Here is an 18,822-nt window from a genome sequence, read left to right on the forward strand (position 1 = left end):
AGTCCCTAAAGCGATTACTATCTAAGGCAAGACACAACACAACAGGTATCTCTATGTTATCCCTACTTTAGAGATGGGGAGATGAGATTCAAAGAGATTAAGGGCCAGAGTTTTAAATGTATTTCAGCACCTACAGGTACAGACACGTGCTTAGTGGAATTTTCAAAAGTGATGGATGCCTAGCCAAGAACTACCTCCGTAACTTAGAGATAAGGACTCTACCAATACACACTACAGCGTCCCCTGCCATTTATAAACCCTTAAAACACTTAGGGCCTGATTGATAAGGTGCTGAGCACCTGCAGTTCCCATTGACTTCAATGGATTTGTAGGTGCTCAGGACTTCTGAAAATCAGAGGTCAAATATACATTCAAATCCTTAGTGGATTTGAATATATGTAGATTAATGATTTTAAATTCCCCGACTTGTCTCTCTGAATTACCTTTCCAAATTAAAACTTTGCAAGATTAAATTAAGGTAGATTTCTTGATTAATTTCCAATAAGTTGCTAATTGTTAATGTCTCTTGTGAATTGTTTTTCTTTAAGGTGTATTTGTCTTCATCAGAGAATGTATTGTCCATGTTACAATACCTATGACTGATGCCTGGTGGGAACAGTAACCGTTAATCCAAGAGTTTTTCAAGAACCTGTACTCAGTATTTTCAGATTGGATGGGTTGTTAAAATAAGGAGAGGCTACAACCTATGTATCCTTTTCCCAAACGGCACTTTGTGCAATAAACTAATATTATATACACTTGCCATGTGTAAATCTTGTTGATTTCTATCTATCGTCATCACAGTGTAAAGTTTAGTCACCTCTTCTTTGTACTATTTCTCTGTCATGACTGGTGTCCCCACCTCCTCCCAGTTTAGTATCATCTACAAATTGCATTACTGTGCTGATTACTTGCTCCACCAGGTAATTGATTAAGATGTTATATATGACACCCATCCCTGCAATTCAGGCTTTGTGAGACACTTTATCAAATGCTTGACTAAAATACAAATATATTACATCCACTGCTGGTCTTTCATCCACTTATTTTGTCTGGCAAAAATTATTCTGTATGAAACAATCCGGCCTGTGACTCTCTCTGCCATCTCTTTATGCACTGATGTGTCACTGGAGGGAAAGCTGAATGGAAGAAATGAGTCTGGCTGTTATTTCTGAATGTAGAGAGGCTAGTAGTCATTCTTACATCTTCAGGGAGTGAATGTCAAGGTCTGTCTGGCTCTGTGAAAGTTCTGTCTCCCTCGCTCATAAGTCTTTTCCTGCTGGCCAATAGTTTCATGGCGACAGTTCAATCTCTCAGGTAGTTAGGGCCAAGTCCACAGCGGGCTTTGTATATCAGGATAGAGATCGTAAGGACGGGAAGAAGAGCACTGGGGTGATGTGCTCACAATGGCTTGTGCTGCTGCACGGACAAACGGTTGCTTTCTGTACCAGCTGGAGCTCTTTCAAGATGAGTTATTTCATTTCCAGATGACCTGCAGGCTCACCTGAAAGCGTGAGTGGATAGGTCTGAAACTGATAGGAGGGGGCTAAGTTTTCCAGCTAACCAGGGGTGAAAGTAAGTGGCTTTTGGAGTTGTCTATTTGGGCATCCAATCACAATGTGCAGTACAACAGGGAACCGAGGCTGCAAACTGTTTGTGGTACTTAGCTAGTGCAAAGGAGCACAATCAGGCCACAACTAGGGGAACCCTCTGCTAGGCCGAAGCATGCTGGATCTGCCTCTCCACTTGTCACCCCTGTGTAGTGAATACCTAAAGTGTGGAGAGGGCATCAGGGAGATCTGCCCCAATCCTCTACTGGCATAGGGTCTATTAGCGACCCTAAGCCAGGGGCAGAACCTAATTAACCAGCTTCATCAGGGTTGGGGCTGGCCTCTGAGAATCAGGCAGTCAAAACTCCAATACTGCCACCTCTTCTGCACCCTTATGGACCTCTGGAGCAGGAGAGAATCGAGCCCAGACTGCATTCACACCTCCCATCAGTTGTGGGCTACTACATACATAAATGTATGTACGTTAAGGCACAAAATGACCCCTGGTTTTCCATAATGGATAAGGTTTTAGGAAAGTGAATTTGGTAATTTCTCTAGAGGCTCCCAAACGGCAGAGATGGTTCTCATCTTTCCTTTCTTCTTTCCACTGCCAGCATTCACCAGTTCTATGCAAACATTTTAAAAGAGGGGGGGAAAGGAAAAGAGATTGCTGCTCTAAATCAACGGAGCGTATTACATTCTAGCAGAGTTAATGCCATCCCCTACTGGAAACCATCGAAGAAACAAAGATCTGGAAGGTCTTATGGGCATTGAAACAATTACAGCTCCTCTGACCCATCTGCATTGTTTTAATTATTACACATCAATACTTTTTTGTTCTCACTTTTTTTAATGAGAAGAGAGTTGATCAAGAAGCCCAGAAGACTGTTTGGCACAATAAACCCCTACATCTTGCAGTTTTCACACTCCTCAGCAATTTCAAGCCTGTTCTTTAAATATGCATCTGAGCTGGTGCCAGGCCTGACCTCTGAAGCTGAAAGGTGCTCTAGGAAACTCTCCATAACGCAGTGATGCTTCCTGACTTGCACAATAATCTCCATGAAAGCCGTCACACTAGCGGTGACCTTAATACATGTTGGAATAAGCAAGAGAAGGGTGATGGAGAAGATCAGAGAATAGAGAAGAAAGAAGAAGAGTGTAAGAAAGGAAGATGGGTGGGGGCAATCTGGAAAAAAAGGGGGTGAAGGGCATCACAAGGGGAAAAGAATGGAAAAAACAAGATGTATAAGAGTATGAAGGAGTGAAGGCAAATTGGGAAGCAAAGAGAGGATGAATAAAAAGGAGGAGAAGGGTGATATGGGGAAGAAATGGGAGGAATTCAGACTTGCATTCATGTAAAAATAAAAACATTTTCTCAAGTGTGAATATTACCTTTAAGTTCTACTTTCAAAGCAGTCATCTGCTGTGAATATATATGGTACACCTCACCATTACGTATTGTTCGCATTGTGGTATCACCCAGCGGTTCAAAAGAGGGTCCAATTGTGCTAGGTGTTGTAGAAACGCACAGGAAGGGACAGTACCTGCCCCGAAAAACATACAGGCCCTAAACCTACATTGTTGTGTACATATAGGCCGAGCTAGTTGTACTGCTCATTATTAAGATTGCCTGACACTTCCCATTCCAAGGCCTTGTTTTCATTTGTTTATAAATAATGTTACCAAACTTTAACCATTTGGATTGAAATTGTCCAGGCTGAATGGCTCTCTCTGGCTGGATTGTTTTGGAAAGTTTCAGACAAAACAGTTCAGCCGTGTCCAAGAATGAGGCAAGGGGAAAATACAGATGTTTTGCTCATGTTAAGAAAATTCTGGTGATCTTTTCCTTGAGTAGCTCTAGTGCCCCCCCCCCCCCCATGCTTTGGAGCAGATCTGGCAGGAAGGGAGCCTGTGTGTCAGGGATGTGCCTTTTGCCATCTCAATGAATATCTGCCCAAATTTCGGCAAATTAGAAACCTTTTACTCCTGAGTGCGGGAGTATATGCAAAACCTACACAATGGGGTTGCAGCTTTGCTCTGATTGCTTTCTCTGCCAGATGACATGTTTCTTTGCTGCACCTTTAATTGTGAATATATATGGCAAACTCTTGATAAGATCCAGGTCCTGATACAATAAAATATTCCTGCTTAGTTATATGGTGTGGAAAGGGGATTTAGCTAACGCAGTGGAAGTTGCATATTAAGAGTTCAAGTGTGAGTCTATGTCTGCTGCATTTTTAAATGGGGGAAAGAACATGAAATAAACTGCAGCTTGCTGGAAGGTGGAAGGGATTTTCACAAACAGATAATCATTTCCAGCAGAGGCTAAATGAGCTCTTCTGCACTGTTGTACAGCAGAACTAACAAAGCCGAACCTGTCTATTAAACACACATGTGCTGTGTGGGAGACAAAGGGATTGTATATGCAGTGGCATAGCCTCTTACTTTTTTTTACTAGATTTTTTTTTTAAATCATTAAAATATAAGAACTGTCGTATCTCCAGTGAGGGGATTAGCTTGGTGCAGAAATGCACTTTATGCTCCCTGTATTTTGAACATTAATTATTACAGAGATACTGAGGGATACTCAGTATTGCAGGAAGGTTAAAAAAAGAGGAAGTTCATAGCGCGGAAAGGGGAAAAATATCAGTCAAAGTCCAAAATATCCTACAGCTATTACCTCAACAACTGCAAGAGATCACTCGGAGGTTGACAGGGAAGGTGGTTAATACTGTCCCTCTGCCTGGAAAAAAGACCACAGTTGCTTGTCTTTTGCAGCAATTTATATAGGGTACCAGGGGCTGATCCAGCTACAGGCAATTAATGCCCCCAATACACTGTGCCAGCTAGATCCAGCAACTTATGTGGAAGGAGAGATCACAAATATATCAGGGAAAAAAGCAGGATGTGAATTCCTAAGCCAGTGCTTCCTATGTGTTGGTCCTGTTCCAATTCCACAGGGCATGCTAGCAATCTTCTCTTTCTAGCTAGCCGTATGGTGGTGTGCTATGGCTTGCCTGGACAACAGCTATAATCCTGGAGCACCTGTCCCATAGGAAGGCACAGTGTCTTTTATATGGGAACTCAGAGCTTAGTCCTCTAACTTGTAATGAGCTCATGTTCCCTGCAAGTGAAGAGGGGGAAGCAAAGGTGGCTCTGACTCACATTGGCTGGACCAGTCCACCATTCTGTTGGCCCAGGAAGAATGCAGCACGCTCCAGCCATGGCCCCGATCACTCAGAAAAACCTCTATAAACGGAGGTTGAGAGTGCACGCTAGCTTTGTGCTACTGAAGGCTCTCTCTGACCTGGGGCTCTCCAGTTGTCCTAGTGGGGCAGCTTTAATTCCCCCATGCATACAGGGAATTTAGGATGGCTTGAGGATCTGACCCTTTGGTTTTTCAGCTGGAAACACCCTTCAGCTCAGAAGATCCCAGTTCCAGGACTGTACTTGAACAACGAGTTCTAGGCTAGCTGAAAGGACAGCTACTAGCATGGGATGTCTATGACCTAATTACTTCGATTCTAAATCAAATGATTTAAACAATGAAATCAGGGAATGAAGAGCATAGACTCATAGACAGAAGAGATAATTTACATGATACCGTCAATGATCAAAATAAGCACAGGATGAAGAACCAATGTAGAATCAGAAACATCTAACTCCTAACAAGAGATTGTACATATCCTAATGCTACATAGTCAAGTTATCCCTGCAACAGATTTAGGAGCTATTACAGTAGTGTCTTGTAATAAAAACCAGCAGACAAGGTGTTTCAATTGTTGCCATGAATGATAAAGGAGATGGAGGTTATGTGTTGCAGCTCCTGAATTATATGGATTACTATCAAGATTAAACACAGAGTCTATGTTTTGTAGGATCAAGAGATTAATGATGTTTTATAATAAATAATAATATATGGAGATATACCTATTTCATAGAACTGGAAGTGACCCTGAAAGGCCACTGAGTCCAGCCCCCTGCCTTCACTAGCAGGACCAAGTACTGATTTTTGCCCCAGATCCCTAAGTTGCCCCCTCAAATACTGAACTCACAATCCTGGGTTTAGCAGGCCAATGCTCAAACCACTGAGCTATCCCTCCCTCCTTGTTTTGAATATGGGATTATGCAGTATTTGAATAAATGAAGAAACACATTTCTGTTACCTATGCTACTTGATTTACTTACATACATACATAGATCATTGGGACCTCTGGCCAGTAGATTTATTGGGCCAAAGGCAGACCAAAGGAATTAAACTATATTGAAGTCAATGGAGGATTAACAGCCAGATTGAGTTTGGTCTACTATGCCATTGACAAATGCATTGCATGCCTCTCGAGTAGGATATTTAAAATAGTTCACCACTGGCATAACTCTTCTCCCCCTAAAGCCAGTGGTAAACTACCACTGACTTCACTGGGAGCAGAGCTAGGCCAGTGATGATAGTGCTTTTGAAAATCTCACCCTACTGCTGAAGAAAAAGTTGAAATGAAGCGTGATGCAAATCTGAATTATATCAAAAAAGAGCCAGCAAGTAAAAACTAGTATATATAATAATATACATTGGAGTTGCAGCTTTCATCTGAAAATTCCCCACATAGTTAACAAATGATGTTGTACATGTATAACGCCACGGGGGTATCTCTGGGGTGGAAAGCACCAGCCAGCTGGAACATAGGACTCCACATATCACTGGAAGAAATTAGTATTTGGTTAAAGACAATGGGGGAATCCCTTAATCTTATGAAAAATGGTTCAGGATCTTTCATGTCCATACAGAGCAGCTGGAATTGTGAGAAAGGCCTATGCAGAATAAACTATACAGTGCTCTGTTGATCTAAATAGAAAGGGAGAAGGATTACGTTTACTCTCCTGAGAGGAAAAGTTACGTAAACCAGTACCTCTCAGCGAGAGTAACAGCCTGTCTGGGGGGAGTCTGGGCAGGGCCGTCTCTAGGGGGGTACAGGGCCTGGGACAAATCAGCCTGTATGGGCCCCCCTTCACATTTTTTATACAGGTGAAATCTGTTGTGGGGAGGGGACACCAGTGCTGGCGCCAGGCCCCCCACTAACCTCCCGGGCAGGCCTGGCTCCCCGAACTCCTAACCCCACCCCCAGGCCAGCCTAGCACCCCCCACATGACACATGCACACTGAAGCATGGGGTCCCCCAAAGCACGGGGCCCGGAGCAGTCGCCCGATTCACCATACCCAAGGGATGGCTCTGTGTCTGGGCATGGCAGCAAGAAACTAGGTGGGCAAGACTTATTTTTGACACTAGCCTCCTCAAGAAAGAGCTGAAGAAAAAGTTTTCTACTTTTTCAGAGGGCACTCTACATCAAGGGTCTAGCCAGGTGCTCTGAGACAACTGGTTCTGATACAGCTGGTCATGGTTACAAAGGGGATTAGAAAGTATTTACAGTTGTAGATGGAAGAGACGCAGGTCTGAACATTGTAAAAATAAAGAGGAGCCCTGATCTTGGCCAGTGGTGGGAAAGGGGGTACCGTCCAATAGAGAGGTTAGGGTGATGTGTGGTGCTTCGATCTGGATTTAGATCCAGACTCTGTAGAGTTTTGGTTTGGCTTCCCCTCTTTATTGGCTTTTGTTGGAATATATTTTGTCCTGTGGCAGGGACGTAACTGCTATTAACTTGTATGTGCATCAAGGGGAGAATACAATCCTTGGTCTTATACTGGCATGCGCTTTTCTCCGCAGTTAGAAATTAACCCTTATTGTTCCTACGTCTTTCAAAGGTTTGTATTGTGCTTATACAGCTTTTAGGGGCTGGATTTTAATCAACAAAGTTAGGAACAACTAAACGTACTGATTTCAATGCACAAGTACAGCACTAAAGAGCTTGCAAACCTGACCCTCTCCACAGCTATATAGGAAACCACTAATGGATGACTCAGTCCAACAGTAGTCCAGGGAAGGGAGGAAGGCAATCACGATGCACTGTGTGAAGCAAAACCACTGGAACAATCACAAGGAACGGGGCTCACAGCTGGATTCAGGATGGATGGTCAGTGAAAGAAAAGGCTGTTGCTCAGGGACATCATATTAATTAAAGGGGAATGACTTCTCCTCTCCTCTAGCCTGAGGGATGAGGGTGATGGGCTGTCTTTTTTGGTGCGGGCAAGAAAGTCCACAATGACTCTCCAATGAGGACTAATTCCTCTCTCCACTCCACCACCATTCAAGGATGGGGGGGTTGGGGCCTTTTCACCCCCACACTACTAAGAGAACAGGGTCTCCAGATTACCCCCAATCTCCTTTCTCCTGGGGTATGTGGGCAGTGTTTTTTTTTCCTGTTGGGAAACAGGGCCTCTGATCAGCATCCCTGCTCCCCTGTTCAGGGGTGGGGACCCATGCAAAGGTTTCTTCTCTACTCACACAGGGACTCCAGACAGTGATCTCTTTCACTATGTAGATGAAGAGTGTCTTCTCCCACCCCTTCTGGGTATGGGAATCTTATCCTCCATCTCACCTACAAGAGGAATCTCTTCAGGATGAGGGCAGTAGTTACTTTCTTCCCCGTGAGTGATGGGGTCTCTTCTCACCTAAACTCACTGGCCAGGACTTATTCCCCCTCCAGTCTCTTTGCTCTCCTTGGGTATATGGATGGTGTCTCTTTCCCCTTTTTGAGGGTGTGCATTTTCCAATAAGGATCTCTTCTCCCCTCTTTGATGTTGGGATCCCAGGCAGGAGTTTCTTATTAGGAAGGAGCATGGGGGTGGCCAGGGAGTCCTTTGCCAAAACTCTGCCACTAAGGGAAGGTCAGGATGATTTCCATGCCTCTGCTGAAGTCACCTTCTCCCTGCACACTGCCAATCCAGCCTGCCAGAGATGGGTTTTATCCTGCTTGGGCCTCATGAAGGTTTTTCTGAGGAGCAATTTTATGGCTTTAGGAGGCACCAGACTCTAGCAAATGTCACCGGTTTCATGAAAAAAAAAAAAAAAATCCTGCACAGGATACCCCAAAGGCCCTAGAAGTTCTGAAAGGCGCCCTGGGCCCCTTCCTCCATCCAGCCACCCCAGACCTTACAGTGCAGCCCTACACGATCAGTAGGCTCTGTGGGTTTTCCCAAGGAGCAAGGTCTGAAAACGCCCACGAAGGGAAGTGGCTATAATCTTGTTTGCCCAAATGTCTGCCTCCTGCCTGAGTGCAAAGGGAACCCAGCTCTTCCCAGGGCTTGGGTGCTCGCCCCCTGCCCTGGCTGTGCTGCAAGCCAAGGGGGGCGGGAGGGGGGACTTTGTGGGAGCCCCTTGTTAAAATATTGGTCACCATGACACGTGGGGCTGTGTCCCCCACCCTTTTAAGGCAGGGGACCCCCAGACGTGTGGGGCTGGGAGCAGAGGGGATTGGCTGCTGGCAAAGTGGGTGTGGTGGCCCCCTCTTGTCCCCTTACCCGCCCTGGAGCCCGACAGAGTTAGGGTGATGCTGGGGCTCAGAATGGAGCAGTCCCCCCCCGCTGCTCTCTCTGCCTCTGCAGCAGCAGCGGCGGCGGCCTCGCCCGCGCTCGGCCGGCAGATGGCGCCAGATCTCGCCGCTTGGCCGGGTCCGCCCGCGGGCAGCGCAGCGCGCACCTCCAGACAGGCGCACAAAGCGGCGGGGCGAAGCCGTCTCGGGGCTCGCCGCGTCTCCGACCCACAGGCAGGGAACGAGCAGCGGCAGCGGCTGCACGCGCCGAGCCCAGCGCCCCGGCTGGCCCGAAGGTAAGTGCCTGCAAACTTCGCGCTCCGTCCCCCTCTGCTGGCGGGCTGGCTCCTGTCCCCGGACGGGTGGCCGGGCCGGGCTGGGGGGTTCTCTGGGGCTTCTGCGCCCCGAAGTTGGGGGAGGGCTGCAAGGAAGGGCAACTTCTCCCCCTCCCCGAGGGCAACGCCTGTCAGCCTCTGCCAGGCTGGGCGGCTTGCAGCTTGGTTTCGGGGCCAGGGGTGTTGCCCTGTTGGGGGGCTGGTTGGAGGCTCTCCCAGCTCCCAGCCACCTCCCCATCCAGGCTTCCCCGGGCAGCGCTGCTGTGGCTGAGGCAAACTCCCCCACCTCGCCCCCCAAACCTGGCTGCCGTGCACCCCCCAGCTCTGCTCGCTTTGCTGCTCCTCTCTTTGCAGATGACTAGGATAGTGGTAATTGTTGCTTGGTGTTTTCTGCAAGTGGAAGGCAGGCATCCAGAAACCCTCCCCAGTCACCACAACAGTGGCAATTTCTTGGACAACGACAAGTGGCTGAGCACCGTTTCGCAATATGAGAAAGATAAATACTGGAACAAATTCAGGGATGTAAGTACTTCTTTCTTTACCAAGGCGCCTGCTTTTCAGTGCATTTCTCCTGTCTTTTAGTGGCAGTGGGTGGGGGAGAGAGGTGTAGTTGGTGCCACCGGTTGCTGCTGGTTGAGCTTCAGTGTTGTCCAGAGAAAGATGTTTTAAAAGCAGAAGCCATGGAGTAATCACACCCAAATGATCAATAGCATTTTGAGCTAGATGTCAGCCAACCTATAAGAGTGTGATCTTGAATATTCTATCGGGGAGTAACTTTGAGAAGTTTCTCTGCCTGCTGATTAAGAGATCAGTGACTGTGAAACGTATTGAAAAATGGATTGATTCCAGACACAAGGTAGTAAACCCTGAAACCTTTTCTCCTGCATAGGTGGTAGAAAAATAAAGCTGGCAATTGTGTGATCAGTTCTGCTCATGGAAATGGTTGGATTAAGGAAGCAATTTTCTGAGAAAATTTTCCTGTAACAAAAAGCAGCATGAAATAACTTAAAGACCTTATAGCATGTATCTATGCAATGGAATACAGCTGCTTTGCATGGTTTGTTTCAGCGTATTATGCTGCACAAAGGAACAAGTCTTGAATTCCCATAGTTTCCATGCAGAGAAGTACAGTGAGGCAATGCAATAGGAGGTGAAATGTATTTCCCGGTGCTCCTTTTGGTCTTATATGCTAACATTTGAGGTGAATATTGAGAGACCTGCTTGAGTCTATTCAAGACTGAATAGGGGGCACATGACTACTAATGCTGACGATTAGCAAACACAACCTTGTTAAATATTCCTTATTGCATATGTCTGCAGTGTGATTCTATAAATGGGCAATGAAAGAAGGGAGTGTAGCCAGCTGGCGGTTACATGGAAAGAACATTGTAAGGAAGGACTGGCACTATATGTTATATTAAAAAAATATATATTTTATGCTTTGCATCCTTGACATCGTGTTAGGTCTTGCAAAGAGTGGGGCAAGATGCAATAATTAAAATAACATCTAATTGTCTGGTTTTTATAGACTAAATCTTAATTGTGGTTGTGGGTTGCTATCCTTTTGTTTTGGGTAGGCAAGTTGCTTTTTTTTTTTTTCCCCTCCTTCATGAGAAACCTTGTTATCTATCTTTTACATTTAAACTTTAGACTTCCTTCGTGGAGTTACCAATGACTGCCTAGGCTCTTACTATCATAAGGAGCTCAGTATGCTAGAGTATTGCCTTAAAGTGGGTAGAAATTTTCAGGAAATAGGTCCACGACCTCTCGTTATAAGGTCCTTCTGTTGAGTCTGAAGTTGTTCTCTGTTGATGAAACTTAGGAAAAGCTGTACATATGCCGTAGCTACTATTTTAACAAACGGTTCCTACAAATATATACATATTATGAAGTCACAGATATTCAGGTTAGGAGGGACCATTGTGATCATCTAGTCTGGCTTCCTTCATAATAGAGGCTATGAGGTTTAACCCAATAATTTCTGCATCAAGCCCCGTATGATGATTTAGCAGTATTCCGAGAGAGGGTGAAAACTATTAAAGGCAAATCAATCAATCCAACTTTTCCTTTAATTTGGGGGCAGAATTTTAATAAGGGTCTCCCAACATCTTCCAACAGTTGAGTCCCTTTGCTTTTATTCTGAGCCCTTCCAAAAATTACTCTTAAACTGAAACATATTCTTCTTCTTCCAGATGAAAGGTTTGAAGAAAGTTTAATCACCTGGGTTGTTTTTTTGTTTGTTTTAGTTTTCCAAATGGAGTTGTCTGGGAAATGATCTCCCCCCCCCCCCCCCTGTGAAAAATTTCAGTGAAGATAACCTTTTTTCATAGTCCTCAACATTTTTCTTTGAAAAAAATTTTTTGGGGGGAGGGGGTTTGTCACAAAACCAAAAATAATTTTGGTTTTGACAACCAAAAGCTTTAAAGTTCAAATTTTCAGTTGTCAAAAACCAAAATATAATTTGGTTTTTTTTTTTAACAAAAAGCACTCAACATTTTTGAAGAAAGAGTTTTCTTTCAAAAATTTTCCTGTTCATTGCCAAAGCTATTTTCTAGGAGAAAAAGAAACATTTTTAGAGAAAAACTTTTGTACACCTCTATATCTAAACCAGAGGCCGGCAACGTTTGGCACGCGGCTCGCCAGGGTAAGCACCCTGGCGGGCCGGGCCAGTTTATTTACCTGCTGACGTGGCAGGTTCGGCCGATCGCGGCCCCCACTCGCCGCGGTTCGCCGTCCCGGGCCAATGGGGGCGGCGAGAAGCGGCGCGGGCGAGGGATGTGCTGGCCGCGGCTTCCCGCCGCCCCCATTGGCCCAGGACGGCGAACCGCGGCCAGTGGGGGCTGCGATTGGCCGAACCTGCCGCGTCAGCAGGTAAATAAACTGGCCCGGCCTGCCAGGGTGCTTACCCTGGCGAGCCGGGTGCCAAACGTTGCCAACCCCTGATCTAAACATAAGCAAAGGGACTGTTTGAAGGGATTGCTCAAATATCTTTCTGCTTAAATTATTTAAATAGTTTTGTTTATACACATGAAATCTGAACTGGCTAATCAACAATGACGAAGGCACACATAATGCTAAATGATTCCAATAATGGCATAGTGAGTACACTTATAAAGTTTGCAGATGATACCAAGCTGGGAGGGGTTGCATGTTCTTTGAAGAAAGAATTAAAATTCAAAATGATCTTGACAAACTGGAGAAATGGTCTCAATTAAATAGGATGAAATTCAATAAGGACAAATGCAAAGTACTACTTATGAAAGAATAATCAATTGAATAAATACAAAATGGGAAATGATTGCCTAGAAAGGCTTACTGCAGAAAAGGATCTGGGGTTATAGTGCATCACAAACTAAATATGAGTCAACAGTGTAATACTGTTGCAACAAAAAAACCCAAAGAGCTAACATCTGGAATGTACTACCTAGAGTATTGTAAGCAAGACACAAGAAATATTTTGTCCACTCTACTCAGCACTGACAAGGTCTCAACTGTAATAGTGAGTCCAGTTCTGGGCACCACACTTCAGGAAAGATGTGGACAAATTGGAGAAAGTTCAGAGGAGAGCAACAAAAATGATTAATTGTCTAGAAAACGTGACCAGTGAGGAAAGATTGGGGGGGGGGGGGAAGGGTTTGCTTAGTCTGGAGTAGAGAAAACTCAAGGGTACATAACCGCCTTCAAGTACATAAAATGTTTTACAAAGAGGAGGGAAATAAATTGTTCTCCTTAGCCACCCAGGACAGAACAAGAAGTAATGGTCTTAAAATTGCAGCAAGGGAGATTTAGATTAGACATTAGGAAAAAATTCCTAACGGTAAGGGTAGTTAAGCACTGGAACAAATTACCTAGGGAGGTTGTGGAATCTATGTCATTGGAGGTTTTTAAAAACACGTTAGACAAACACTTGTCAGGGATGGTCTACATAATACTTAGTCCAGCCTCAGTGCAGGGTACTGGACTAGATGACCTATCAAGGTTCCTTCCAGTCCTACGTTTCTAGGATTCTATGATCAACCTGATGCTGCTTATATGGATGGGACACAAAGACTCATACTCTTCTAGTGGGGTTGCACACGTGTTTTGCTGATGTTTGAAATAATAAAAGCCTTTGTGCGTTCTCATGGTAGTGTGGAGTTGTGCTCCTGATAGCTTTATTTTACTAAAAATATACTCATGAATGTTGTGTGAGATCTTACACACACAGAAGTCAGGAAATTTAAAGTTATGGCTTCTGCAACAACTGAATGCCACACATACTTTATATATTTATTCAGGGCCAAATTCTCCATGAGAGAACCTGCTTAAACGTAGCAAAACTTGTGTGGTTCCACACTACCTACAGTTTCAAGGCAGTGTTCCCTACAGATCAATTGATGAACCTTTTGTGTAGAAAGCTCATAATGAGAATTAAGTTACAATGAACTACGACCACTTTACCCCTGAATTAGAGCATCCACATGGGGGTTTAATGTGCTTTAAATTAAGTGCATTGACTTCATGGTTTTAGTTGATTTGCCTTAACTCTCCTGAGTGTCCCAGTGTAGACATCCTCTAAGTGTGTAGTAGCAACCAACTGCACAGGGACTATGCAGGTGCTGTGTGCACTACCAGGGGAAAGGTCTTTTATTCCCATCTACCATGTACAACAGCGGTCTCCAAACTTTTTAAGCACGAGATCACTTTTTGAATTTAAGTGCAACCCAGGATCTACCCCCCCTTCCCCGAGGCCCCTTCCTTTCCCTGAGGCCCCGCCCCACTCACTCCATCCTCCGTTGCTCACTCTCCCCCACCCTCACTCACTTTCACTGGGCTGGGGCAGGGGGTTGGGGTGAGGATGAGGGGTGCAAGCTCTGGGAGGGAGTTTGGGTGCAGAAGGGGGCTCTGGGATGAGGCAGGGGATTGGGGTGCAGGAGGGGGTATGGGGTGCTGGCTCTGGGAGGGGGCTCAGGGCTGGGGAGGGGGTTGGAGTGCAGGAGGTGTGTGGGCTCCCACTCGGGGGTGCATAACTCGGGTGGCTTCTGGGTGGCGGTGCAGCAGGGCTAAGGCAGGCTCTGTGGCTACCCTGGCCCCGTGCTGTTCCCAGAAGCTTCTGGCACATCCCTGCAGCCTCTAGGAGGGGCAAGGGGTCTCCGTTGCTGCCCTTCCCTGCAGGCACTGCCCCTGTCTCTCCCATTGGCTACAGTTTCCCGTTCCCGGCCAATGGGAGCTGCGGGGGCGGTGTCTACAGGCAGGAGCAGCGCGCGAAGATTCCCTACCCTCCCACACACACAAGGATGTGCCGGCAGCTTCTGAGAGTGGCGCGGGGCCAGGGCTGGCAGGGAACCTGCCTTAGCCCTGCTGTGCCGCTGGACTTTTAGCAGCCAGAGACTGCGTTCGACTGTCAGAGGCTCCGCGATTGACCAGTCGATTGTGATCTACTGGTTGGTGACCACTGACATACAGCATCTCTGGATAAAGTATTTTACTTAGGCTTTGCACATGGGCCCAGAATTTTACATGACGGAATTAAAGTTACTACTGTAAGGCCTGATCCTGCCAGTTCTATTGGGCAGAAAGCCTCACCCTGTGCCATTGATCTCAATGGGAGCCAGATTGGGGTAATAGTTATTACTACTTTTAGTCGTCCAATTAACTTCAGGGAGTAAGATTACTCATATGCATAAATGTTTGCACAATTAGGGCAAATATATACAGTAACTGAGAATGCTACATATGCACACGAAAGCTGAGATATGGTTGCTGTGGAAATGGGAACTTTGAACACTTCGTTGTACTTTTCTGCATGTATAAATCTGTCGTAATGTTGCATTAAAGTAGCTTTTGAAATTGAAGTATAATTAAACCTAAAATTTTAAATCGGGCTTCTTTAATTTCTGGCAATATTTTGCAAAATGAATTGGTGCTTTTGCTGTATCAAGCAATGGTCCAATATGGTCTGCTCTGGGAAGATAGCTATTGATTGTCTTTTTAGTACAATCCATTTTTCTTTTGGGCAGTGACAGCAGGATGGTTGCATATGATGGCCCAGTAGTCATTACTCTTTTATGAGAACAGAGCACTGAAGTGCACCTCAGAGAAGTCTGCATTATATATGCATGATCAGGTTGGTGTGTGGGGTATTTTTTTAAGGGCTGACTAAATTTTAATAGCATGAACTGATGACCTTTCAACATCCTTAAAAGACTTTAAAACATTCAGTTAAAATGGACTCTGTAAAATAAATATTTTCACGTCCTTTGTTGAAAAATATGAAATATAGTTGAAGGTAATTTTAAACATTTTATTTAAATTACCTCCTACAATACCTGGACACTGAGATGATCGGGTTGACTTTCTGGATTGCTTTTCTAAACTGTGAATACTTTCTTTTGTACTAACTTCACAGTGTATATTTTTCCTCACTTTTTTCATAGTCATTGTAGGGTTCTCCATTTATAAACTGTACAACAGCTAATTGCTTTGGTGCTTTCAGAGATGGGCACTGTGATGGGCTTAAGACAGTTGCAGTATGGATGGAGTAGGTTTTGACGATTCACAGACTCACAGTGAATCAACACCATTACCGACATGACAGATTTGCTGTGACTGGGTAGAGGTCAGTCTGATGTGCATGTTGTCAACCAGCTTCTTAACATAGGGGCCCAGTTCCTGTACTGGTGTAACTCCAGTCATTGAGGTTGCATTAGGTGTAAATTTGGCCCTTAGTAGTTTAGGAGTGATTTGCTGATTTTTAATTTGCACTTAGAAGGTGAAATTTTTAAATGCATTACTTGCAGTTGCAATTAAAATTATTTAGATGCCTAAACACCTATTCTATCATTGCAATATTGTAGAGTCTACTGTGTAAATAGATGCCTAAATAACATCAGTTGTGCCTGCAGTTGCTGCTGAAAAAAGTTAGACCCAGCTGAAATTGAGAAAAAACAAACACACAAAAAAGGCCCATATTTTTGTGTCATAGAAATATTTTTTCCTTCAGATATGTGCTGATGGCTCCCACTCCCTGGTTTGAAAGCAAGCTGGCAATGGGTATCTGAGGGTTGAATTAGGCCCTTTGATTTTTCTCAAAATACAGTGTAAAGCCTCAATTCTGTAATCAAATCTATATACACCTCTACCCCGATATAACGCGACCCGATATAACACGAATTCGGATATAACGCGGTAAAGCAGCGCTCCGGAGGGGGCGGGGCTGCGCACTCCGGCAGATCAAAGCAAGTTCGATATAACGCGGTTTCACCTATAACGCGGTAAGATTTTTTTGGCTCCCGAGGACAGTGTTATATCGGGGTAGAGGTGTAGATGGATCTTTGTGCCTGAGAAGATGACTGAGGCGAAAATGCAGTGAAGTGAGTTCTTATGAGCCTGTGATGTGAATAACCATAGGCATTATTGTGAATCACTATATGTATTATTGTGAATAATAAGCCTGTCTGCCACAGCTCAAGGTGTTTGTGGAGGTCTGGCACATAAGGCATAGTGTGAGTCTTCTCTTAATGTTAGGTCTGTTGTTAATCAAAATTATATGGCTGAACTAATTCTATTACTTCCAGCTAGAGGTCATGTCTGCTACATTATATTAATACTTCTATATATTAAAATGTAACCGGTTCAACTAGTTGTATGTTAAACTGCAAAAATTTGAAAAAGTTAATTGAATATGAAGGATCCAATAATAAGGAATTTCAGAAAGAAAGCTAAAAATCTTGGCTTTAACTCCTCCTTTAACTCATGCTTGTGCATGGCAGAATGTCAGACCAACTTCTGAGCACTATCTAAGCATTCTCTGAATTTTCTGTCTTTTGGCATTTTATGGTGAGTGATAATGCTAATATCTCTTTAAGTGTAGAGCTGCTTGAGGATGATGTACTCAGTGTAATACGGTGTATATGCATAATAAACAGGGCATGAAGTGGTGTCCTCTGCATGTTTATAATGACCAGTTCCTCAAACTTAGCACACATGAGCACTATGAATAGTTACGGTTAATTTAAATATATTGCTTTCCTGAGACGCTTGTGATACTATTGGCCCCCATTATTCCATCCCTGGAAAAAATCACAGTGGTAGGATGTGAGGGACGGACTCTCTGCAAGAATTCATTCATGGAGGTTCCTGTACATCATCCTGCTTGACCTGTGGGTTTCCCTAGGGGTCCCCCCTCATACCTGGCAGAGGAGTGTGATCTAGTGAACTGAGCACTGGACTGAGAATCAGAAGATCTGAGCTTTGTTCCCAGCTCTGGCCTGCTGGGTGACCTTGGCAAAGACACTTTGCCCCTCTGATCTTCCTACCCCCTTGTCTGTTTTCTCTATTTAGATTTAAACTCTGAATCATTTGGACTGCTCTCTCACTTTTTGTTTGTGCAGCACTCAGCACAACAGGGCTTTGATCTCAGTAATGCAAGTAAATAGCAATAATAATCCCCAGAGATCTTCTGTCCACCTGGAGGCCTGTGCCTTCATGCTGCCTCTGGTCCCTGATGGCAGGGGGTGAGGGATGCTGCCTGGTAGTGTGGCTCAGTTGGAGCCAGATTGCCAGGGATTCCCCTTGACTGCAAATGCATGCAGGGCTCCATAGAAAAAATAATACAGTCCCAGGCTATCTTATCCTTTCTGATCTGATTTCTACAGGCGTGCATATTGCTTCCCCTCCATCCACCCACCTTCTTCTCCCCTTGACTCTCTCACTTTCCACTCCTCCTTCCAGCTTAGACCCCCGACACCCCTGTATTCATAGGGGTGGTGGAGATACTGCTATGGAGGTTGCTGAGCCCCCTCACATAGCTTTGTGGAAGTGGAGAGGTCCACGTGCACAGATATAGGGGATACAGCCTGGCCCATAATTGTGCTATATAGCAGAGAGGTCTCAAATCAGTAGCTGGCTAGGTTTTGTGATGGGACACAGAAAGACCCTAGCCTTTTACGTCAGAAGACTTGAATTCCAAGTTTGCCTTGGGAATTAATTGAGGATGAGTTCTTATTCTAGCCTATGTTCGTGTGTATAGACTCCAGCGGACCTGCACCTGCTTACACCATGGCTGAATTGGGCTGCGTACATTTACCAGACACGTCAGCACAGTCTGGCATGCATGGCAGTGTCTGTTCAACAGAGGAACAATACTAGAATACATGGGTTGTTGCAAAGCAGAACTGAGGTGCAGTGACCAGAGTTGTGTGCCAAAGCTTAAATAACAGCAGCAAAAGACTAGGGCCATGATCCGACTAAATTAATTCATAATCTGTTTTTAAAGAGGAAAATATGCTTTCTAAATATCACTACTTTTAATGCCCTTTTCCATCAGGGCATTTTCCTTTTGTTGTGAACAAGGAGAAAAATACTGGCATTTAACTCTGGAATAATTAATTCAGAAGGTAGAGTTCAATGTGTATAATTAACTGATACACATAGCTTGCTTATGAATGACCTGAGAGTCTAGTGGTAAATAGGTCACTAGAAAAGGAAAGAGTTAGCTTTAATTTCATATTATATGGAAATAAAACCGTGATTTG

General features: G+C 44.6%; 1 protein-coding gene across 1 annotated transcript in view; it reads left to right on the forward strand.

Annotated features, from left to right (window-relative positions):
* The first annotated feature begins 9,661 nt into the window (after positions 1-9,661).
* Positions 9,662-18,822, forward strand: part of SPOCK1 (SPARC (osteonectin), cwcv and kazal like domains proteoglycan 1) — a 507,458-nt gene continuing 498,297 nt past the window's right edge. Inside the window, exon 1 of the mRNA XM_065409410.1 lies at positions 9,662-9,829. Within this exon, the coding sequence (XP_065265482.1) occupies positions 9,662-9,829 (168 nt within the window). The remainder of the gene's footprint in view (positions 9,830-18,822) is intronic.

Source organism: Emys orbicularis, chromosome 8, assembly GCF_028017835.1.
Source record: "Emys orbicularis isolate rEmyOrb1 chromosome 8, rEmyOrb1.hap1, whole genome shotgun sequence".
Lineage (NCBI taxonomy): Eukaryota > Metazoa > Chordata > Testudines > Emydidae > Emys > Emys orbicularis.